Source organism: Artemia sp. Qi Xiang Cuo, chromosome 6 (genome assembly GCF_049724085.1).
Source record: "Artemia sp. Qi Xiang Cuo chromosome 6, ASM4972408v1, whole genome shotgun sequence".
In the NCBI taxonomy this organism is placed as follows: domain Eukaryota; kingdom Metazoa; phylum Arthropoda; class Branchiopoda; order Anostraca; family Artemiidae; genus Artemia; species Artemia sp. Qi Xiang Cuo.
The window spans coordinates 25581164-25607430 of record NC_142799.1 but is presented as its reverse complement, the minus strand read 5'-3'; the positions used below and the strand labels follow the sequence as shown (position 1 = coordinate 25607430).

General features: G+C 35.8%; 1 protein-coding gene across 1 annotated transcript in view; it reads right to left on the bottom strand.

The window, feature by feature from the left end:
* LOC148951037 (uncharacterized) overlaps positions 1-15463 on the bottom strand; it is a 28150-nt gene extending 12687 nt beyond the window's left edge. Inside the window, exons 1-3 of the mRNA XM_089090982.1 lie at positions 15246-15463; positions 8379-8530; positions 6688-6761 (exon numbers count right to left, since the gene is read on the bottom strand). Of these exons, the coding sequence (XP_088947108.1) occupies positions 6688-6761; positions 8379-8530; positions 15246-15375 (356 nt within the window). The 5' untranslated portion in view covers positions 15376-15463. The remainder of the gene's footprint in view (positions 1-6687; positions 6762-8378; positions 8531-15245) is intronic.
* Positions 15464-26267: the final 10804 nt, after the last annotated feature.

The window sequence follows — 26267 nt, the reverse complement described above, 5'->3', positions numbered from 1 at the left end:
TGGTTTCAGACAACATTCACCTACGAAATACTAGAAAACCTTAGCTCAGAAAAGCCTGAAATAGCAAACTACACATCCCAAATCATAATGTTCTGACAACACATACCTATGAAAGGCTAAGAAACCTAGCTCAGAAAAGCTGAAAATAGCAAACTACACATCCCAAATCAGAGGTTTCAGACACTACACACCTATGAAAGACTAAGAAATCCAACTCAGAAAAGCCCGAAAGAGTAATTTACATATCCCAAATCATAAGTTTCAGACAGCATTCACCTACGTATTACTAATAAACCTTAGCTAAGAATAGTCTGAAATACAAAAAGATTAATCCAAATCCATAAGTTTCATACAACAATAACATATTAGAGTATAATAATCCTTGATATTAGATGTCCAAAAAGAAAACTATACCTCCCAAATCATAATTTTCTGAAAGTACACACATATGATATTCTAAGAAATCTAGCCCATAAAAGTAGAAAATAGCAAATTAACCACCTTAAATCATAGTTTTTAGTCAAAACATACCCATGAAGGGCTAAGAAATCCAGTTCAGACAGGTTAAAAAAATAGCAATCCATACACTCCAAATCAATGGTGTCAGACACCACACACCTACGAAAGACTAAGAAATCCGGTTATGAAAAGTCGGAATTAGCAAATTACATATCCCAAATCATAGGATACAGACAACACTCACCTATGAACGGCTAAGAAACCTAGATCAGAAAAGTCAAAAATAGCAAACTAGTCATCAAAAAATATATGTTTCATACAACAAACAACTATTAAAGTATAAGAAATACTTCTCATAATAGTAAAAATTAGCAAATCACACACCACAAATCATATGTTTCAGACAACAAACACCTATGAAAGAATAAGAAATCCAGCTCAGACAATTCAAAAATAGCAAACTACACATCCCAAATCATTGGTTTCAGTCCACACCCACCAACGAACTACTAAGAAACCTAGCTCAGAAAAGTCAAAAATAGAAAACTATTCATCCCAGACTTTTGTTTTCAGTCAACATTCACCTCTGAAATACTATAAAACCTTAGCTCAGAAAAGCCTGAAATAGCAAACTATAAATCCCAAATCATAATTTTCTGACAACTCATACCTATGAATGGCTAAGAAACCTAGCTCAGAAAAGTCGGAAATAGCAAATTACATATCCCAAATCATAGGTTTCATACAACACACACCTATGAAAGACTAAGAAATCCAGCTCAGAAAAGTCAAAAATAGCAAACTACATATCCCAAATCATCGGTTTCAGTCAACACACACCAACGAAAGACTAAGAAACCTAGTTCAGAAAAGTCAAAAATAGCAAACTATTCATCCCAAACTATTGGTTTCAGACAACATTCACCAACGAAATACTAGAAAACCTTAGCTCAGAAAAGCCTGAAATAGCAAACTATACATCCCAAATCATAATTTTCTGACAACGCATACCTATGAATGGCTAAGAAATCCAGCTCATAAAAGTCGAAAATAGCAAACTACACATCCCAAATCATAGGTTTGAGACACCACACACCTATGAAAGACTAAGAAATCCAACTCAGAAAAGTCAAAAATAGCAAACTACATATCCCAAATCATCAGTTTCACTCAACACACACCAACGAAAGGCTAAGAAACCTAGCTCATAAAAGCCTGAAATAGCAAACGACTCATCCCAAACTATTGGTTTCAGACAACATTCACCTAGGAAATACTAGGAAACCTTAGCCCAGAAAAGCCTGAAGTAGCAAACTACACATCCCAAATCATAGGTTTCAGACAACACACATCAACGAAAGACGGATGCTCGGGGAGAACCTTTGAGGGTCTATGGGTCCCGTGAGGGTCGGGGGTCCTTTGGGAGCTCGGTGGATCTTTGGGGACCAGAGGATGGGCTGGGGGGGGCCGGGGCGGGCATTGGGGGGTCGGGGTGGGCCTTGGGGGTGCCGGGAGGGCCTTTGGGTGCCTGGGAGACATTTGGGGACGGGTGGAGGGCCTTTGGGACACGGTTGGTCCTTTGGGAGCTCGATGGGCCTTTGGGGACCGGTGGAGGACCTTTGGGGCACAGGGAGGGCCTTTGGGGCTCTGGGTGGGCCTTTGGGGGGCGGGGGGGGCCGTTGGGGCCGGGGGGGGGACTTTTGGGGCCCGGGGGTGGGCCTGGGGGCGCTGGGGGGGGCCTTTGAGGACCGGGGGCTTCCTTCGGGGTTGGAACCCTTTGGGGTTGGGTTAGAGGACCTCACAACACTGTTCAAATGAAACTTGTGTATTATAACGACCACAGAGTTTCACCTTTAAATTCTCTTCTAAAATCTCTTCAAAAATCTTCTTTTAAAATGTCTCTATCTGTTTCGCCGAAATAGTTCCATAACCTGTCTAAAACGGTTTCGCCCAAATAACCCCTAAACGCCAATTCAGCGTGTTCCTATGTTATTGGCATCTCTGTGCTAACGCATTTGAAATTAATAGGAAACCTTCTCGCGCGCTAAAACAATTCATTGCTAAGATGTTTCTTGCCTAATTGTTTCCATGGCCTTTGGTTATTAATATCATTTGGAGTTCGATCAGTAGAACTGTTTCCGAGGCAAAGACATTAATGACTTGGATCTAGTCCTGGAGAAATGTTTCTAGGGCGAAAATTTTTAAAGTCTGAAAGATGATGTCATTGATTGATTGATCTGTCAAGAAAGGGAAAATTAATTTGTTGTTTCTAAGGGGAATTATTGATTCACGATAGTTGAATTGAGGTCGACAGCACAGGTGTTCTGACTCGTGACAGCACCACGTGGTTTATGGTTTTCCAAGTGAGAAAGTTCCTGTTTTTCAAATTCTCACTGACAAAAACCATAAAACATCCTGTTTTTTCAAATTCTCACTGACAAAAACAATGAAAACAGACATAAAAGTGAGAAAATTCCTGTTTTTCAAATTCTCACTGACAGAAACCATAAAACATACTTAATTTTATGTTGACATCCGAGAAAAACATCAAATAAATTGAACAACACACATAACCATCCATGAAAACATCCATAAATGTGACAAAATTCCTGTTTTTTCAAATTCTTACTGACAAAAACCATAAACCACGTGGTTCTCGTGCCAATATATGGTGTTAAAAAAAGTTGTAGGTGGCAGCAGGGGTGAGGGACCGCGCTGGTACCCCCCCTTCTACTAACATTAGTGGCAGATCCGGCAGAAAAAAGCCGGGTATATACGAAATTCTTCTTCAACCAAGCAAAAGCTTGTTTACATTAGGTTACACTACTGTCGTCTGCAACAACTCATTGCTGACTATATCCCATTCACTTCTCACAACCCCTGGGCCCAGCAGGGGGGATAGGCTCATTACAGGATGTTCAATCAAACAGTTCGCGGTAACGAACTGTAAGTAAGGAGCGACCCGGCTCAATGGTAACCGAAACTCTAGAAAACAGGATTTTGATACCAATAGATACATCAAAAGAATCAGATTTTAATGCTCATTTTAAATATATATGTTTCTTCAAGTTTAGTCTTACCCATCAAAAGTTACGCGCCTGAGAAAATTTGACTGATTTTTGAAAAAGGGGGAAAGACCCCCTAAGAGTTATAGAACCTCAATGAAAATCACGCCATCAAATTCAGCGTATCAGAGAACCTTACTGTAGAGGTTTCAAGCTCCTATCTACAAAAATGTGGAATTTTGCATTTTTTGCCAAAAGAAAGATCACGGATGCGTGTTTATTTAAATTTTTTTTCCAGGGGTGATCGTATCGACCCAGTGGTCCTATAATATCGTGAGAGGGCTCATTGGAACGGAAATTAAAAATACTAGTGCCCTTCTAAGTGACCAAAAAAAATAGAGGGCAACTAGGCCCCCTCCCATGCTCATTTTTTCCCAAAGTCACCCGATCAAAATTTTGAGATAGCCATTGTGTTCAGCATGGTCGAAAATATGATAACTATGTCTTTTAGGATGCCTTAATGTCCTGAAGTCCCCGGGGGGAGGGCTGAAAGTTATGAACTTTACCCAATGTTAACATATAGTATTGGTTATTGGGAAGTGCACAGACGTTTTCAGGGGTAACTTTTTCTGGTAGTGGGGGGGGGGGGTGAGTCGGGGCATATGTGGGAGGATCGTTCCATGAAGGAAGTGTTGACGGGGGAAGGGAAATTGCTGTGAAGGGGGCGCCGGATTTCCCAGCTTTACTTAAAAAAAAAGATCAGAAATTAAATATAAGAAAAACAAGTTTTTCAACTGAAAGTAAGGAGCAGTACCAAAACTTAAAACGAACAGAAAATATTACGTATATGATTGGGTTCACCCCCTAGTCAATACCTCGCTCTTTAATCCAAAGATTTTTTAGTACTTTAATAAGAGCTATTTATTCTAATTAACGGCCTTTGTGATTAAGAGGTCATTTTTAAAGAATTGGAACAAAATTCAAACTTTAGTTTAAAGAGAGAGGTATTGACTAGGGGGTGAACCCCTAATATACATATTAAAAATATATGAATATAGAAGTCCGTTACGTAAGTTAATTCGTAAGTTACGTGTATTTATTACTAATAAAAACGTTCGTAAGTAAAATTAAACAAGTTTTGAGAAAGCCATTTAACCAAATAAAATTAAAATTAATATGCAAATTGTGTTTTAATTATTCATGTACGGTGAGCCAAAATGAAAACCTGCATTAATTCCAAAACGTTCAAAAAAAACAAAAAAAAAACAAGTTTTTTTTAACTGAAAGTAAGGAACGACGTTAAAACTTAAAACGAACAGAAATTATTCCGTATATGAAAGGAGCTGTCCCATCCTTAACGCCTTGCTCTTTATGCTAAAGTTTGACTTTCTCACAACTCTATTTTTCTAAGCAATAAAAAACTTTAGCGTAAAGAGCGAGGCGTTGAGGAGGGGACAGCTCCTTTCACATACAGAATAATTTCTGTTTGTTTTAAGTTTTAACGTCGTTCCTTACTTTCAGTTAAAAAGCTTGTTTGTTTTTTTTTAATTTTGTACTGGAAACCATGCGCTATTCCAGCAGCACCATGAATTGTGCCATTCAGTTTCACGCAATTCTGAACGGATTTTGACTCTGCTAGATTACATTTACCAAATCAAACGCTTAATATATCTAGTTTATTGAAATATTATTTAATTATTTTCATTAAATTTATTTGCTAGGAAGCTCACTGAACCAGTAAACCTATAGCACAAGCTAGCATTGGAACTAAGAACTACCCACAACTACTGAATTTTTATCAGATTTTTAATGGACTATGATAGTTTGCTTGGTAAACTATTGGATAGTTTGCTTGGTAAACTTGGTAAACTTGGTAAATTATTAAAATATGTAAAGACGTTATTAGCATTTGGTTAATCAAAAGTACTTGCTGACAATGTAGATAGTAAAGAACAATTTTTTACTTTTAATTTGTTAATTAAGGGATATACCCCTATGAGTGGGTTTTTAAAATATATTTTCCTTTGCTTCTCTTTGAACAGTACATTCAAGTAAATAAATAAATGACAATAATACAGAAGGCCGTATTAAAGAAAAACAGAATATTTATGTTAGTTTTCACATTAAAGATTGCATTCAGATTTTTTTTTTTTTTTTTTTTTTTTTTTTTTTTTTTATTCCAATATTCACGGCGCCAGGTACTTCAAAGTATCTGATATGCCGCTATTCATTTACCTCTTTCAATGGCCTCGAGGTTTTAAATGTCTATTGAACCTTCTTTTGAAGGTGTCAACAGAGGGATTTGCAGGGATAATATGCCCAGGAAGATCGTTCCAGATAGAAGTGCAACGCCGGATGAAGCTGTTCCTCAAGTACTCGGTGAAATTTAAAATTTCACCCACTAATTAATGTACTAATTTAAAATTAGTATCAGAAGGCGACAAGAAAGAATACAGCATAAGTGAAAATATTTATTTCAGTTTCTTACATATTGTGATATTTCAAGATTGTGATATGTACTTATAATACACACTTATAATATCACTGATAATACACACATAATCCTGGAAGGAAAAATAACTTTTTTACTCTGTATTATACATATTCGTTACAAAAAAGTGTAGTCAGTCATCCACCTTTTTGTCTTCGTCCCGGCTGATTCTCGGCGGCCGGCGTGCATTGCGTGCATCTATTTTTTACACTTACCTGCCCATATCATACTTCAAATAAAACTAGCGCTATCGTAATTTTGTCACATTGACCAAGGCCGTATCTTGGGAGGGGGGGGGGCTCAGGGTTTTAACCCCCACCTAAAGTTTTTGTCCGACTCGTAAGAAACGTAACAAACTGTAAGTAAACAAATTTTTAATGTGTTTTTAACCCCTCTTCCGACAAAAATACCCCCCCCCGTCGAACCAAAATCCTGAATACACCCTTATTATGGACGTTAATTTAATAAAAAGTTAATTTAAGATGTACCTCCTAACCCCGTCTGATTTTGTTTTGACAAAAAGTTAACCCGGCAACACATAGACCAGTTTTCACCTATTTTCATTTTTACGTTTACTTATAAATTATAAGTTTTTAGAATTATTTAAGAGGGGCAACTGCCCCTTTTGCCTCCTTTCCCCAAATGAACGGTTGGAGGGAAGGCTTTACTTTAGCATATTGACTTCTGAAATCCATAAATGATTATTAATTAAAAATCAAGGATTATACTCACAGAGTCTTTACGTAATTGCATCCATTGTTGGCCCTGGGCACTAATATACCCACAAAACTGAGGGTGCTCATCACCTAATAAAATAAGTGAGATTTATCCAAATTGACACAACAAGACTGATATTTTTAGAGATGTTCTAAAACTACTTTTCTAAGAAAGTTTCTAAAACAAAGCACTTGCAACATTAGGACATTTATTTCAATTCAGCAATGTTCCATGGTATATGGGTTTAAAGACAAAAATGTCCATATCTGAAAGGCCAATGTTTCATGGTTGTAAATTCAACATATTCCCTTACTGACTATAATACGTATTATCACTTCGCTAATTAAAATTAATTGTTTTTATTTTTAAATATCTGCCCAAAATTCACAGGACATGAACTTAAAATCACCACTATTGAAGTCGAAAAATATTTTAACACAACTTTAGTTTACTGAAGAACATATGAAAATTAAAATCAAATCTATTATTTCCTATTCTCCAAATATTTCATTTTTATGGAGTCCCTGTATATTAGACACCTTGGCAGTGGAAATTGAAAGGTGTGACAATTTTGTCAAATAGTTTTTTTAATCAGTTTTTTTTTCGTGAAGACGGCATCGAAGTTTCTGTTTGTTTTAAAAATTTGTATTATGTTTTATTTTTTCTTCACTTGTAAGAATAATAGGCAGTTAAATCTTAAAATTTAGAAGCGTCCTAAGATTCACCAGTGAATAGTCCAAAAGTTTGAAAAGAATCCCAAGACAATAAATAATAATAATATAAATATACTAATTATACTTTTTATAGTAATGTTTAATATAGACTATTTTTTTCCAAGATCGCAAACTGAAGAGTAACATTTAAATATTTTGGGAAAAATTCCAAGGAGTGGTAGCAGTACCAGAGAGATGAGTCCAAAGTTGTGCTGCACCGAAAGCTATGATTGCAAATTTTCTACTGGTGTCGACAAAGAAATGTATAAATTAGCTGTATTAGCATATTAAACTAATAATTAAATTATTGAAAGTAAAGTCGTTACACATAGTGAATCAGGTTTAATTCAAAAGTCGAGGTTAGTTTGAGCTTCTACAATCGGCATGAATTCTCTGCAAAAAAAAAAAAAAATGTCTTCAAGCAAGCTAGTTGTAACGCTTATCGATCCAGCTTTGTTGATTGATGATTTCTGTAAACCTTGGTCTATCCAAATTTTAGTTATGTAAACTCAAGATACTTTTTTTTCTGTTCACTTTCTATACAACGCTTTAATTTCGAACTGCAATTGCAAAAAACCTACTTTTTCATTTAATGTGATTTGATTGTAGACGGAAGAATTAGACAACTCACCTGCCACTGCTGCTGGTATTTCATATTTTATGTACCATATCGTAACAACCACTGTATTTTGAATCTTATATTTTAAGCACCTGACATTACCAATATACTATAAAACACATTAGATCATTTACATATTATTTGGCGGTCTGCTTAAACTGCTTTGTATGGGACGTGGCAGCATATATGCTAGCTCGATTTGTTCCCTTCTGTTAAGGGTATTCTACATTGCTTCGTTCTGGATTTCCAGAAATTTATAAAGTTCTAAGACTGTTCGAGAACCTTAGAGTAATTAGGTCTACTCTAGAACCTTAGAACCTAAGGTCTATTGTAGACCTAAGGTTCTAAGGTCTTGGAGTTCAAAAGTTACTTACAAGTGGTGTTGCAGCAACCCACAAAATCATGGTTCGTCGTTTGGATGGAGCAAAAATTGTGGTCCGAGCGCCAATATACGAATAAATGGATAAGGTTAAAAGCACAATCAGTCCTTCTACGACGTATATTGCTGGTCCCCATATTCCAAATGCTAGAATTAAATATTGGTATAAAACACTATAAGAACCCTATTGAAGGTTAAATTGGGTCAAATGGCAAGTATTTTTAGATCAGTCGTTTGAAATGAAAGTCTCTACCTTACTGATTGACAAGCAGTTTCTACACAAGGATATATTTTCTCTAAGGCTGAACCAAACTATAAAACTTCTCGACAGAATTCAGGACCAAATTTTACAGGTTTCTTCACTAAAAATAAATAAATGGGATTTGAAAACACATTATTGAACGCTTGAAACATTTCAGTGATATATCATGAAGATACACATGCATGAAGGGGAAATGACTCAAGCCCGTAGATCTACCCTCCTAAATATCAAGGAAAATTTTGCGTTTTCCGCTATAATTTCTTGTTGTGTCCACATAATTCTGTCATTGTAGTTTTCTTTTTCTTTTGAGTTTTGCCCCTCCTCCCTTCTAAGAAAAATTAGTGGGGGATCGTCTTAATCATAAACTGTTTTCTAGTCTTCCTTTGCATGTTTCAGTACTTCAATTCTTCAAAAATAAAATTGTCTGAAGACAGAATATCAATATTTAGGTATTGGAAGATCGTTCATGCAAAATTCTGGTCAATTTCACGGTGACATTAACCGTAAATCAAACAAACTTTAGGGGAAAACAATAGAAACATCTGGCTTAATAAGCTTATATTTTGTTTTACCTTGGTTCAGGGTGAACTCAGTGATAACTTTCGGAGGGGGATGGATATTTTGACCGAGGGATGGTAGTACTGGTTAAAAAGGAAAAATACAGTTTTTAGAATATAAGGTATATTCTTTATTGAGACAACACTGTAAACATATAATTATAATATAAAATCAAGCCGCCTTTTTTGTCGCGGGCTAGTTTCTCCAAAATGCCTTCTGCATTGACTGGAACATCCCTGTGTATGGATAATAAGGCCAATCCATTCAGCCGTTCCTGACCTGAGGCACTCCAGGTATAGAAGTACCAGGAACTCTTGCGCCAATCTTCAAAAATCGATGTAGAGTGAAGAAAATGTTCTTATTTTTATTTTTTTATTTTTCTTTTTACCACTAATGACAACAAGGTAAATAACGGAGTAATCTATATTAATATATACATAATATTATATAATAGTAATATATATATATATATATATATATATATATATATATATATATATATATATATATATATATATATATATATATATATATATATATATATATATATATATATATATATATATATATATATATATATATATATATATATATATATTGTAAGTAATATAATATATAATAAAAAAGACACAAACTACGAAAAAAAAATATACACTCAAGATACAAAAAAAAAATATATATATATATATAGCCTACACTCAAGAGGAAAAAAAAATTCTTTTAAGCCGGTTATGAAATATTTTGGTACCACGTTTACCGACTGTATTCACATTCTCCTCCACAGAGCTAACTCAGCTTGCAAGCTTCCTCTATAGCTGTCTGTAGTAAGATACCAAAAATTAGTCAGAGTATCCGATATATCCGATATTTTTTCTTCCTCGAAGGAAAGACAGTACTGAGGAAGTAGCTATTGTAGTTCCTATTGGAGTGACTCCAGGAACTTTCTGTGGCTAAGGAATAGCTGTAGCAGCTGCTGCAGAAAGTAGTCCATAAATGGAATAAACACAAAAAGTCGGTAATACATTTCAGGATCCTCTGACGCTGTTGCGCAATTATTTCAAGGTTTGTTTTGGAGCACTCTAATGCTGATTTCATAATCTTGACAAAGTTCAGTGCCCTCAGAAAAAAGTGGATGAAACACAGCTTTATTCCTCTTTCTCTTGTCTCTAACCTTGCCCTTAAGTTTTTCAGCGTGTTTAAGAAAGCATAAGAGATCTATTGTTTCTGATTGCAAAGATGTCGACAAATTGTGAGACAGACTAAAAACTTTACTGACAGTAACCATAGCTGCAACCAAACTGCATCTCTCAATAGCAGACAGCAAAGAATAAGCTTTGCTTGAAGAATCAGAATCTGAATCAGGAAGTTCTTGAATTTCCCTTGTAGCCTTACAGATAATAATGAACATCTCTTTAAACAAGATGATTGCTTTTAGGTGCTCCACCCATCTAGTCTCACAAAATGTGCTCAATCTTATTATTTTTGTCCCTGTGATAAGATTACTTTCTTGAACAATTATTTTGAAAATTGCAGAGTTGTTGGTTGAAATTCTAAAGAAGTTATATTTCTTAAGAAGTTCCTAGACAATTTCTTATAACAGGTATGGTGTATGAATGACACGGGCTATGGTTAAAGGGGGGGGGCTTGCCCAGTGAACATAGACTGCATGGGAAAAACTTTCACGGAGTATAGCAGCAAAACCTTAAAACTGGCCACCCATAGATTAAGCTCCATCATAACCTTGCCCCCTTAAGTATTTTAATTACTTCCCATTACAACTAAGGTTTTTATCAGTCAACCAAGGTCAGCTATCAACCAACTATTTCGTTTTGAAAAAGTCTATAATAGTTGATTTCCGGTTTGGAATGATGGACGACTAATTAACAAACACAAGCTTAGACCTCTATATAATGAATTTGGTTAGCTTTTATGATAATTTTGTTTTAAATTTTATTCTATAAAATGAATAAGCCATTCAGTTTTTATCCTCATCACAATAGATTTACAGCGTACATTATCTTTTTGTATTACTCAAGAGCTATAAGAATGTCGACCCTACGGGACACATGTTCCAAATCTCGAAGGGGGGGGGGGGGATGTATGCCCACTCCCCCCTGGGTTTGCCCCTGGCTCGGTTAGCCCGTTTTATTTTAAATTTTCTATTCAGTTGTTTTATGTAGTTTGGATTGTTTTAATAATTTCCCATTTTGTCTTACCAAATCCTTTATCTCATAAACTTAAAACTGATCAAGCATTTTCTTTTGGTCTAATAATAGCATTTATTGACGTTGTATCTCCTATTAAAAGTGGTATTTCTTTCCGAAAAGTTTGTTTAGCACAAAATGCTAAATTCCAGGAAACTGTATAATTTGAAATCTAACTTAATCCTCTGTAATACATTAAATTGTATTGAAAAATTGACCGTAGTACTTACAGTAAAGACTTATCCAAAAGACAAGCACACATTATGCTTCAAAGGTGAAAGAATTTCTTAAATTTCTGACCTGGAACGCTGCTAAAAGGTTCACTGAAGATACACACATTTGAATTCCTTGCATGATCCTTGCTTTAAAAAAGCCCAAAATACCAGTATTTATGCCGAAAAATAAGCAGTAAATGCTGAGGTTTGGACGGATCATGCAGTTTAGGCCTGCAGTCGCATAGATTCAAATTCCCATCGTGATTGGGGTTTTCTAAGGTGCAACGTGCAATATGCCTGACTTATCTACTAAAATGTATCTGTACAGAACGGACCATTTCCAGTACATGTGGTCTTAGCCCCTCGATCCATTTGATAATTTTAGGTGTTTTTGTTACAAATAATCCCTCAAAAATTTTGAATGGAAATTTAATTGCTCAAAAAAAGGCCAAAAAATAAGCCCTTGTATGCCATTTTTATTTCAAAAATCTTACTTTTTGTAACATTTCTCTGAAAGGTTATAAGCCCGCCATTTTGCATACTTGGTCCAAAAATGTCCCTCCAACTGAAGGGAGCCCTCTTTATGGAAGATTTGAATTTTGGGCCTAAAATTCAGTCTTTGAAATTTTAAATACCTCCCTCCCGAAACACACAATTACAAAATAAAATAACTGATGTTACCTCTAATACCTGGTGAGGAATTATGAAATATTGTTAAACCGTTAGTTTTATTGGTTGAACGGTCTATAATAACAGTTTATTAGTTATAGACAGTGTAAATTCAAGACACCATATACATAGTTTTAAGACAATTAAGCATATCACGAAGACAATTAAGACATCGTCTAAGCATAGAGACGATGTGAGCATATCACAGCATTTTGTGCCTATTCGGGCAAAGATTGTTGCTTTGTGGCTTAAAATTGGGGAAAATGGCACTTTGCTGGAGGCATTAGAAGTTATTTTTCGAGAGATTCCAACCCATAATCTGTGTCAGCTGACTGAATACGGTAGCCCCTTAGAGCCCTCCACAAAAATAGAAAAATACGTTTCATAATATGTTTTATAGTTTTCATCAAGATGACACACTTTTGTTCGCATAGGTTTCTCCTACTTTATCCAATTATTTCAATTTTCTTACGTTAATGGGATTCGATACCATAAACAGTGGCGTCGTTTGGGGGTGGCAAGGGGGGCCTTTGCCCCCCAATAAATTGGAAAAAAGCTATTATATAGCCCATGCCCCTTGACTTTCTGGATGTGGAACTTTTTTTGTCCCCTCAATAAAAATGCTGGAGCTACACCCCTGACCATAAAGATTCAACATATCTAGTTCATTATAAACTTTTTTTTAGTTTGTGAGGCCAAACTATTTAGTATTGATTGGGTGGTCTTGCCATAACTTGTCGAGCTTGGATAAGCGGTCCGAATAAACGGGTAGAAAACTAAAAGCCAACATCTGCTTGCCCTAAAATCTTAGAGAAACCTTTCAACTTCTCTTGTTTTGTGCTGGAGATAAATATACTCAATTTTAAAAAACTATATCATTAGAAAGTGTAAACTTTGTTTTTTCGATCAAATGGAGAATAATTTCCTTCTTAAGATTCAGGAAAGGGTTGTCCCTAAAAAAGTTATAATATACCTCAAGGCCGTATCCAGGGGGGGGGGGGGTTCCCGGGTTTGAACCCCCCCCCCAAAAAAAAAAATTTTTTGACCGAGTCGAAAATTAGTAAAACCTAGGTAAAAATTAGTAAAATTAGTCGAAAACTTAGTCAAAAATTAGTACCCCCCCCCCAAAAAAAAATCCTGGATCCGCTCTTGGTATACCTGCTAGGAAAATGCCCAAAATCACTTCAAAAGAAATTTCATTTGATCAGTTTGACAGCTCTTCAAATTTTCTGTAGTGCAACCCGCTTTGATTGAAAAGTGTGCCGACAGAATTCCACTGTCTTTTCAATCAAATTTTATAATCAAATCACAAATCCTCAATAGGTTTCAAATGGTAAGTAGTCTCTTGGGAAAATTCGCTAATGGACCCTTTGCCTTTGAGACAGTCAGCCGACGTTGAGGCTAAAAAAATGGTTTTTAAAGTACCGAATCCTCTTAAGAACCCTCTTAAGATAGCTAAACTCAAAATTAATGAACGTTAGGCTTCTTAGATCAATGTTAACAGCAGATTATTTTGATGCATAAATTATAATCCCTGTTCTTTTATTAGAGTTTTGAATTTTTATGACAAAGGTCTAGGGGAGCTAGGGGTTGTTTCGGACATGGGTTGGTTTGGACACTGCTATTATAAAATCCAGTTTCGCCCGAAATATTCTGCCAAAAATCAGGATCAAGTACTGACGAGTGGCCGACTTCGCGCAAAAGTTTCAGAGCACGCGTTTCAAAGATATTCCCTTTGAAACACTTTTTAAGGCATTATTTTTATTTCCACTAATGTGCGCCAGGCTTTGTAGCTGTGCTATTTACGTGAGTACATAGTTGAGTGTTGGCAGGTACTTAGCCTTACCATGTCACTAGCTAAAGCGAGTCACAAATTGGACTCACCTTAACATTTTTTTTCTAGAAGCAATTTCTTAGGAATGGTCTGTGTGGGGTTGATTTGGACGCCATAGTCGGGTTTGTTCGGACGACTTTCTGAAAGTGTCCGAAACAACCCCGATTTGTCAAATAACCCCAGGAGTGAAGAGACGAGCCCAAAGGGAGGTACAAAGGCCATTTACAGCATCCGATACATCGCATTTGTGTTTATCGCAACGATATAGGCTACGGCTTTGCTGTTGAGGTAAATATGAAGCAATCCACATTTCTGACGGTGACGACTAAGTGAACATACTATTCGATGCCTTTTTTATGCTCTTTCCAAATATAATACTCGCTTTTGATGCAAATTTCAGTTTTAACATAACCTAACCTTCCTAACCTTACCCAAATATCTAGCCCATATTATATATTTCCCATGCGTTGATTGATTCTTGATTTTGTCACCGTCGATTCAATTTACGGGTAAACCGGTTTTAACAAGAGCAAAGCTCACAATGGTAAAGCCTATAAGCCGTTTAAGTTTAACATTCGCTAAAGAAGTTTTGTATTAAGAATTTTAATAATAATTGAATGTTTTATAACTATATTACAAGCTGCCCGAAGCAACCCATGGAATGTCCGAAACAACCCCGTACTCTGGGGTTGTTTCGGACGATTTTTGTTCTTTTTATTAAACCGTTTCTTAAAAAACTTACAAATATAAAAATTGGCAAAAATTCTCGTAGGTGTGGAATTTCTGGACACACATTGGGGTGCTAGAAGCGCCCAGATATATCTGTTAGTTAATTTTGTTCTAGTTCTAGGAATGGTGTTGCCACTGTTGTTGGTTTTAAATTGTTAAGCAATATATTTAATACAGAAAAAGAAATAATGAATAGGTTCATTCACTTCTATTCTCTCATTTGTATCCAGATTGAAGTGCCTTCGCTGCCGCCACTAATATACATTGAAGTATTGATTTTTCTTCTTTCTTAACTTTTCCTATTTATTTTATTTTGAACTGATTGTTTTTGAATTTATTTATTTTTGTTTATTACAGTACTTGAAAAAATCAAAAATGTGAAAGGACAGACCGTTAATTTGTTCATGAACTAGAGGGTCATCTCCACTATTCAATACTGCACATGAATTGGTATGTTCTTCCGAGTTGGAAGGAACCTCTTCCGAAACATCCATAGACATGGTGCTTGTTGTTAAATCCATCACTACCAAGATCCCAACTGATTCCACTCAACTGCTCAACACACCCAGAAACCGTCTTGTAAACATAGGAAATGCCCTTCAGTTAAAAAATGATTTGTACAATTCTAATGTAAAGAAACCGACGAGGCAGTACGAAAGCAAGGATTTGATAAAAAACATGCAACAGTGGATTAATGCTAATCCACTTGCTAACAAGTATAGGAGGTAGTTGAACTTTGAATTTAATCTTTGGCCATAGAGCGAACACCTAAGACAAGATTTTATTATTTTCTCGGAAAATGTAGCTTAGCACAAAGGGCTTAAGGTAAAGGGATTCCCTTTCTAAGGTGAATTTAATGGAAATTGAAAAATATATTTATTAAAGAAAATATAATATTTATTTTGGAAAATATATATTAAATTGGAAAATTGGAAAATATAATATTAAAAATATAATAAAATATTAAATAAAATAATAAAATATTAATAAAAACAAATGTTAATAAAATAATAAAAATAATAATATAATATTATATAATAAAATATTACAATAAAAAATATAATATTAAAATAAATTGGAAAATATAATATTTAATGTTGTGGGTATTAAAAAGAGAAAACACAAGCTGCTATTAACAAAAATTATTAGTAACATAAATTTTTCTAGCTTTGAACGAAATTATGCAAAGAATATTTCCATTTGAACGAGATGTTAAAACCCAACAGCAGAAAAGGTTTTCCACCTAATCTAGCAGCGACATTAAACCTCAGTGTTAACAAAATAAGGGATTATTCTTTGAGATTATAACCTGTGACTAAAGAAAGTCAATTCTCGGAGTCTAAATAAAATTCCAAGGCACAGAATCACTTATTTATGCTATCTCCTCATGCTACCATAATACTTTAGGACAGGTTAGTGTAGCTTTGGAGGGACTTTAATCCTAATCCCTCACGTGGGTACGTTGAAGTTTTTTGTAAACGTGACTCAAAATTTGCTCCCCGAATTTCAGATTTTCAGGCACACCTTTTCACTTACTAGGTGACCAGGGTTGACCGTTTCTAGGGTTGAGCTGGGACTTTAATATACTATTACGCAGAACATCGTTTCCCCTATTTCATAGGATTTGATAAGTGTATACTGTAATTTCGAAGTCCCCTAATGTGGCATTAAGGGAATAGCGTTTTTACCGAGAAATTTTGAAAGGGGCTGTCCCCTCCTCAACGCCTCGCTCTCTACGCTAAGGCTTAACTCTTTCTCAAAACTCTATTTTCGGGCAGGGGTTTCGGACAAGGTGGTTCTAACAATGTACTTGTTTTTTTTTTTTTTTTTTTTTTTTTTTTTTTTTTTTTTTTTTAAATAGAAAGTTAGAGTTGTGAGAAAAAGTCAAACTTTAGCGTAAAGAGCTAGTCGTTGAGGAGGGGACAGCCCCTTTCATATACGGAATAATTTCTCTTCGTTTTAAGTTTTAATGTCGCTCCTTACTTTCAGTTAAAAAACGTTTTTTTTTTTATTTAATTTCTGAATGTTTTTAAATTAATGCAGGTTTTGACTTTGGCTCACCGTAAATGAATAATTAAAAAAGAAATTGGCATATTAATTTTTTTTTTGTGGCTAACTGGCTTTCTCGAAAGTTGTTTAATTTTATTTACGAACGTTTTTATTAGAAATAAATATACGTAACTTACGAATTAACTTACGTAACGAAATTTTATATTCGTACATTTTTATTACGAATATTAGGCGGTTTGCCCCCCTAGTCAATGCCTAACTCTTTACACTAAAGTTCGAATCTTGTTCCAATTCTGTAAAAATGACCCCTTAATCACAAAGGCCGTTAATTAGAATAAATAGCTCTTATGAAAGTACTAAGAGAACTTTAGCGTAAAGAGCGAGGCATTTATTAAAAAAACCTGTTTTTATTTAATTTCTGAACGTTTTTGAATTAATGCAGTTTTGATTTTGGCTCACCTTACATGAATAATTAAAAAGAAATTTGCATGTTAATTTTGCTTTTTTTTTGGCTAAATGGCTTTCTCGAAATGTTGATCGGACGATTTTGAGCAAAAAGGGGTAGAGGAGGGGGCCTAGTTTCCCTCTAATTTTTTTGATTACTTAAAAATGGCACTTGAGCTTTCAATTTTATTTACAAACGTTTTTATTAGCAATAAATGTACGTAACTTACGAATTAACTTACGTAACGAACTTCAATACTTTTATATTTTTATTACGTATATTAGGGGGTTTATCCCCTAGTCAATACCTCGCTCTTTACGCTAAAGATCGAATGTTGTTCCAATTCTTTAAGAATGACCCCTTACTCACAAAGGCCATTTAATTAGAATAAATAGCTCTTATAAAAGTACTAAAAAAAAAAAAAAATAGTGAAAAGAGCAAGGTATTGAATAGGGAGCAAACCCCCTCATATACTTTGTAATTTTTGTTCGTTTTTAGGTTTTGATGTTGCACCTTAGTTTCAGTTGAAAAAACTTGTTTTTTTATCTAATTTCTGATCGTTTTTTTAAATAATGGTGGGAAATCCGGCGCCCCCTTCATAGCAACGTTACTTCCCCATGAAAACTTCCTCCATGGAAATATCCTCATTCGTAACCCCTGAACCCCCCCCCCCCCCCAACAGAAAAAAATCCCTCCTGAAAACGTCTGTATACCTCCCAATAACTAGTACTATATGTAAACATTGGGCAAAGCTCATAAATTGAAGCCCTTCCCCTGGGGACTGTGGGGATTAAGTCATCCTCAAAGACAGAGTTATTGTATTTTTCGACCATGCTGAACAAAATGGGTGACTTTGATCGAGTGACTTTGGGAAAAGATGAGCAAGGTCATAAGTTTCCAACAACACACACACGACATGAGAAGAAACCTAGCAAAGGAAGCAAGAAACAACAGACTTTAAAACAAGTAAAATGATGAACCAGCATAAGTAAAAATACCAAATCACAAGTTTCCATCAACAAACAGACAACATGAGAAGAGACCTAGCAAAGGAAGCAAGAAACAGCAGACTTTCACACAAGTAAAATCCTGAACCAGCATAAGTAAAAATACGAAATCATAAGTTTCCAGCAACAAACACACGACATGAGAAGAAACTTAGCAAAGGAAGGAAGAAACAAGAGATTTTCACACAAGTAAAAATACCACATCATAAGTTTCAGACAACACACACCTATGAAATACTAAGAAACCTAGCTCAGAAAAGTCAAAAATAGTATACTACTCATCCCAAGTCATAGGTTTAAGTCAACACACAACTACGAAAGACTAGGCAGATTGGCTCAGAAAAGTAATAAATAGCAAACCACTACTCCCAAAGACTAATTTTAATAAAGAACGCACAAACAAATTGATAGTAAGCATATCTCAGAAAAGTCAGAAGTAGCAAATTAGCAAATCCATATACTAGTTTTCAGTCCTAACATACCAACAAAATGCTAAGAAATATGATTAAGAAACGTCCAAAATAGCAAGCCACAAACCCCAAATCATCAATTTCAGAACACACATACCTATGAGGGAGAAAGAAACCTAACTCAGAAAAGTCCAAAATAGTCAAATCATAAGTTTCAGACAACACACACCTACGAAATACTAAGAAACCTAGCTCAGAAAAGTCAAAAATAGCAAACCACCCATCCCAAATCATAGGTTTCGGGCAGCAAACACCTAAGAAAGACTAAAAAACATTGCTCAGAAAAGTCCAAAGTAGTAAACCACATATCCCAAATCATAGGTTTCAGGCAGCACACACCTTCGAAAGACTATGAAAACTAGCTCATAAAAGCCGGAAATAGCAAATTACTCATCCCATGTCATAAGTTTCAGACAAAACACATCAACGAAATACTAAGCAGCCTAGCTCAGAAAAGTCCAAAATAGTAAACCAGACATTCCAAATCATAAGTTTCAGACACCACACACCTACGAAATACTAAGAAAACTAGCTCAGAAAAGTCAAAAATAGTAAACCAGACATTCCAAATCATAAGTTTCAGACAACACACACCTACGAAATACTAAGAAACCTAGCTCATAAAAGTAGGAAATAGTAAACTATACATCCCACATCATAAGTTTCATACAACACAAGCCTACAAAAGGCTATGAAACCTAGCACAGAAAAGTCCAAAGTAGAAAACTACACATCAAAAATCATAAGTTTCATGCAACAAACACCTACGAAGGGCTAAGAACCCTAGTTCAAAAAGCCCAAAATAGTAAACCAAACACAACAAATCATAAGTTTCAGACAACACACACTACGAGAGACTAAAAAACTACTACTATTACTACTAACAACTCACCACAGCACCAAGCCGCCTGAGGCAAACACAGCGACGCACGCTCCTCCTCCGCCCCAATCTATTCAAAGCCTCCCTTTTTACACCCGCCCACGAAGTTCCCATTTCCTTTAGATCTTTCTTTATGACGTCCTCCCAACCCAGACGGGGACAACCTGCTTTCTATTTAGCCCTAGATGGTTGGCCGAAAAGAACAATCTTCAGCAATCTGTCATCCTTCATCGGCACAACGTACCCTAACCACCTCAACGTTTCTTTCATTATAGCCCTAGAGAGCGGTATTGAGCCATATTTTTCATAAAGCCTATCATTTGACAAACGGTCAGTTAGCCGGGTACCCAAAACCATCCTTAAGCAATTTCTCTGGAAAACATCTAGCAAATCTTCATCCGTTTTTCGGAGTGTCCATGCTTCAGAACCTTATTTCACCACCGTCATCACTGTAGCTTCTAAGATTTTAATGTTGGTTTGCACAATTATCTTCCTATTCTTCCAGACTTTTTTTAAAAGTGAAAAAGCACCCTGAGCCTTGGCTATTGTATATTTAACATCTTCACTGCTCCCACCATCTTTATTAATAATACTACCAAGGTAAGTGAAGCTGTCCACCTGATCAATAGTTTCATTACCCAGCGTCACCTTTTCATCTTCACTTATTCCTAGCCTTAGTGACTTAGTCTTCATAACATTAATTTTCAAACCAATTCTAGCACCCTGAAATCGCAAAACCTCTAAAACTTCGTGCATTTTGCTCTCACTTTCATCTAGGATACTTAAATCATCAGCATAGTCCAAGTCCAGGAGACTTTTTCCTCACCATTTGATTCCGTGGTCTCCCATTGCCTTTCCTGTGCTCCTTAAAACAAAGTCCATCAAAATAATCCATATAAAGGGGGATAGAACACACCCCTGATTAACTCTTGATTTAATACAAAACCAGCTGCAAACCTCATTTCCTACATTAACCGCAGCAGTGTTATTCTCGTACATAGTACTAATCACTTTAATGCATTTGTCTGGTATACCATACAAGGATAAAACCTTTACTAAAGCTTTTCTATCAGCAGAATCAAATGCTTGCTCATAATCTATAAAACTGAGGACCAAAGGTGTTTGAAAACTCAGGCACTTCTCAATTATTAACCTAAGAGTGAACATTTGGTCGACACATCCTCTACCATTTCTAAAACCACACTGCTCTTCTCTTAAAAATTTGTCTACGGCAACTTTGTCTCTCAGCCTAAAAAGTATCATATTACTAAGTAATTTACTACCTACAAAGACCAGACTAATGCCTCGATAATTACCACACTCACTTTTATCACCTTTCTTATAAAGTGGATTAATTAAGGTTTTCCTAAAATTGTTTGGTACTTCCTCTTTTTCAAAAATCATATTAATAATCTTCAATAACTTATTTCTAACCTCAGAGCCACCATATTTCAGAAACTCATTTACCACACTATAAGCACCTGGAGCCTTATTATTTTCTAATCCTTTTAGTACTGTTGCTAATTCCTCCTCATAAAAAAAAATCTTCCTTCACATCCAAGGTATCACAAACTTTTTCATTTTCCTCTATATTTGTTCCTGCAACTCTATCTCGGTTAAGCAAGTTCTCAAAATGTTCGGCTCTTCTCTCTTTAGTTTTTTCCTTATTGCTAATTGCGACCCCATTCCTATCTTGAACTGGGCCAAGTCCGGATTGCCTAATCCCTCTCAATTTTTTAACGTGCCAGTACAATATTTTACTATTATGCCGTCTAGCTGCATCTTCCAGATCCTCGGCAAAACCCGAAATAGCAAACTACATATCCCAAATCATAAGTTTCATACAACACAAACACACACATACACCTACGACAGGCTAAGAAACCTAGCTCAAAAAGCCCAAAATAGTAAACCAAACATCCCAAATCATAGGTTTCAGACAACACACACTACAAAAGACTAAGAAACCTAGCTCAGAAAAACCCGAAATAGCAAATTACACGCCCCAAATCATAAGTTTCATGCAATACACTTACAAAATACTAAGAAACCTACCTCAGAAAAGTCCGAAATAGCAAACTACATACACCAAATCATAAGTGTCATGCAACCCACACCTACGAAAGACTAAGAAACCTAGCTCATAAAAGCCGGAAATAGCAAATCACCCATCCCAAATCATAGGTTTCAGACAACAGACACCTAAGAAAGACTAAGAAATCTAGCTCAGAAAAGACCGAAATAGTAATTTACATATCCTAAATCATAAGTTTCAGACAACACACACCTACGAAAGGCGAAGAAAGCTAGCTCAAAAAAGTCCAAAATAGCAAACCACACATCCCAAATTATAGCTTTCAGACAACATACACACCTACGAACGACTAAGAAACCTAGCTCAGGAAAGCAGGAAATAGCATCCCAAATCATAGGTTTCAGACAACACACACTTACAAAAGGCTAAGAAACCTAGCTAAGTGAAGAAGGATATAGCAAACCACAAATCCCAAATCTTAGCTTTCAGAAAACACACACCTACAAAAGGCTAAGAAGCATACCGCAGAAAAGTCCAAAATAGTAAACCACACATCTCAAATCATAAGTTTCAGACAACACACACCTACGAAATACTAAGAAACCTTGTTCAGGAAAGTCAAAATAGTAAACTAGACATCTCAAATCATAGGTTTCAGGCAAGACAAACCTAAGAAAGGTTAAGAAACCTAGCTCAGAAAAGTCCAAAGTAGTAAACCAGAAATCCCAAATCATAAGTTTCAGACTACGCACACCTACGAAAGACTAAGAAACCTAGCTCATAAAAGCCGGAAATAGCAAATTACACATCCCATGTCATAAGTTTCACACAACACGCACCAACGAAAGGCTAGGATATCTACCTCACAAAAGTCCAAATTAGTAAACCAAACATCTCAAATCATTGGTTTCAGACAATACACACCTATGAGAGAGTTACGTGCGCGCATGTTACCTAGTCTAAATTAACCTTAAAAATGAATAAAACCCTATTTTGGACTTTTCTGAGCTATGTTTCTTAGCCTTTCGTAGGTGTGTGTTGTCTGAAACCTATGATTTGGGATGGGTGGTTTGCTATTTTGGGCTTTTCTGAGCTAGGTTTCCTAGTCTTTCATAGGTGTGTGTTGGCTGAAACCTATGATTTGGATGTTCGGTTTACTATTTTGGACTTTTCTGAGCTAGGCTTTTTAACTTTTCGAAGGTGTGTATTGTCTGAAACATATGATTTGGGATGGGTGGTTTGCTATTTTGGGCATTTCAGAGCTAGGTTTCTTAGTCTCTCATAGGTGTGTGTTATCTGAAACCAATGATTTGAGATGTTTGGTTTACTAATTTGGACTTTTGTGAGCTAGGTTTCTTAGCCTTTCGTAGGTGCGTGTTGTATGAAACTTATGACATGGGATGTGTAATTTGCTATTTCCGGCTTTTATGAGCTAGGTTTCTTAGTCTTTCGTAGGTGTTTTTTGTCTGAAACCTATGATTTGGGATGTGTGGTTTACTACTTTGGACTTTTCTGAGCTAGGTTTCTTAGCCTTTCGTAGGTGCGTGTTGTATGAAACTTATGACATGGGATGTGTAATTTGCTATTTCCGGCTTTTATGAGCTAGGTTTCTTAGTCTTTCGTAGGTGTGTGTAGTCTGAAACCTATGATTTGGAATGTGTGGCTTACTACTTTGGACTTTTCTGAGCTAAGATTCTTAGCCTTTCTTAGGTGTTTCTTGCCTGAAACCCATGACTTGAGATGCCTTGTTTACTATTTTTGACTTTTCTGAACTAGGTTTCTTAGCATTTCGTAGGTGTGTGTTATCTGAAACCAATGATTTGGAATGTTTGGTTTACTAATCTGAACTTTTCTGAGCTAGGTTTCCTAGCCTTTTGTAGGTGCGTGATGTGTGAAACTTATGACATTGGATGTGTAATTTGCTATTTCCGGCAATTATGAGCTAGGTTTTTTAGTCTTTCGTAGGTGTGTGTTGTCTGAAACCTATGATTTGGGATGTGTGGTTTACTACTTGGGACTTTTCTGAGCTAGGATTCTTAGCCTTTCTTAGGTGTTTTTTGCCTGAAACCTATGACTTGAGATGCCTTGTTTACTAGTTTTGACTTTTCTGAACAATGTTTCTTAGTATTTCGTAGGTTCGTGCTGTCTGAAACTCATGATTTGAGATGTTCGGTTTTCTATTTTGGACTTTTCTAGGTTTCTAGGTTTCTTTTGTTGGTGTGTGTTGTCTGAAACCTATGATTTGGGATGCTATTTCCTGCTTTTCTGAGCTAGGTTTCTTAGCCTTTTGTAGGTGTATGTTGTCTGAAACCAATGATTTGAGATTTTTGGTTTACTATTTTGGACTTTTCTGAGCTAGGCTTCTTAGTCTTTCGTAAGTGTGTGTTGTATGAAACTTATGGTTTGGGATATGTAAAATACTATTTCGGGCTTTTCTGAGCTAGATTTCTTAGTCTTTCTCAGGCGTGTGTTGTCTAAAACCTATGATTTGGGATGGGTAATTTGCTATTTTCAGCTTTTATGAGCTAGGTTTCTTACTCTTTCGTAGGTGTGTGTTGCATGAAACTTATGATTTGGTGTGTGTAGTTTGCTATTTCGGACTTTTCTGAGGTAGGTTTCTTAGTCTTTCGTGGGTGTGTGTTGCATGAAACTTACGATTTGGGGTGTCTAATTTACTATTTCGGGTTTTTCTGAGCTACGTTTCTTAGTCTTTCGTAGTTTGTGTTGTCTGAAACCTATGATAAAGGGGTGTTTGGTTTACTATTTTGGGCTTTTTGAGCTAGGTTTCTTAGTCTGTCGTAGGTGTGTGTATTTGTGTGTGTGTTGTATGAAACTTATGATTTGGGATGTAGAGTTTGCTATTTTGGGTTTTTCTGAGCTAGGTTTCTTAGTATCGCGTAGTGTATGTTGTCTGAAACTTATGATTTGGGGTGTTTGGTTTACTATTTTGGGTTTTTAGAACTAGGTTTCTTAGCCCTTCGTAGGTTTTTTTTTGCATGAAACTTATGGTTTGTGATGTGTAGTTTTCTAATTTGGACTTTTCTGTGCTAGGTTTCTTAGCCTTTTTTAGGCGTGTGTTGTATGAAACTTATGATTTAGGATGTGTAGTTTACTATTTCCTGCTTTTCTGAGCCAGGTTTCTTAGTCTTTCGTAGGTGTGTGTTGTCTGAAACCTATGATTTGGGATGTCTGGTTTGCTATTTTTGACTTTTCTAAGCTAGGTTTCTTAGTATTTCGTAGGTGTGTGTTGTCGGAAACCTATGATTAGAGATTTATGACTTACTATTTTGGACTTTTCTGAACTATGCTTCTTAGTCTTTCCTTGGTGTATGTGTTCTGAAACTTATGATTTGAGATGTCTGGTTTACTATTTAGGACTTTTCTGCGCTAGGCTTCTTAGTATTTCGTAGGTGTGTGTTGACTGAAACTTATGATTTGGGATGTATGACTTACTATTTAGGACTTTACTGAGCTAGGTTTCTTAGTCTTTCCTTGGTGTGTGTTGTCTGAAACCTATGATTTGGGATGCTATTTCCTGCTTTTATGAGCAAGGTTTCTTACCCTTTTGTAGGTGTGTGTTGTCTGAAACTTATAAATTGAGATGTGTGGTTTGCTATTTTGGACTTTTCTGAGCTAGGTTTTTTAGTCTTTCGTAGGTGTGTGTTGTCTGAAACCTATTATTTGGGATGTGTGGTTTACTACTTTGGGCTTTTCTGAGTTAGATTTCTTAGTCTTTCTTAGGTGTGTGTTGTTTGAAAACTATGATTTGGGATGGGTAGTTTGTTATTTTGGATTTTTCTGAGGTAGGCTTTTTAGTCTTTTCTAGGTATGTGTTGTCTGAAACTAATGATTTGTGGTATTTGGTTTACTATTTTGAACTTTTCTGAGCTAGGTTTTTTAGTCTTTCGTAGGTGTGTGTTGTCTGAAACCTATGATTTGGGATTAGTGGTTTGTTATTTCCTGCTTCTCTGAGCTATGTTTCTTACCCTTTATAGGTGTGTGTTGTCTGAAACCTATGAGGTTGTCTGAAACCTATAATTTGAGATGTGTGGTTTGCTATTTTGGACTTTTCGCAGCTAGGTTTCTTGGCATTTCGTAGGTGTGTGTTGTATGAAACTTATGATTTGGGATATGTAAATTACTATTCCAGGCTTTTCTGAGCTAGATTTCTTAGTCTGTCTTAGGTGTATGTTGTCTGAAACCTATGATTTGGGATGGATTATTTGCTATTTCTGGACTTTACTGAGCTAGATTTCTTAGCCTTTCGTAGGTGTATGTTGACTGAAACTTATGATTTGGGTTGTGAAGCATACTATTTTTGACTATTTTAAGCTATGTTTCTTGGTATTTTGTTAGTGTGTGGTAACTGAAACGTTTTATTAGGGATTTGCAGTATGCTATTTAGGACTTTTCTGGACTATATTTTTTAATCTTTTGAAAGTGTGTGTTGTCTGAAACCTATGAGTTGGGATGTGTTGTTTGTTGTTTCCTGCTTTTCTGAGCTAGGTTTCTTACCCTTTATAGGTGTGGGTTATCTGAAACCAATGATTTGAGATGTTTGGTTTA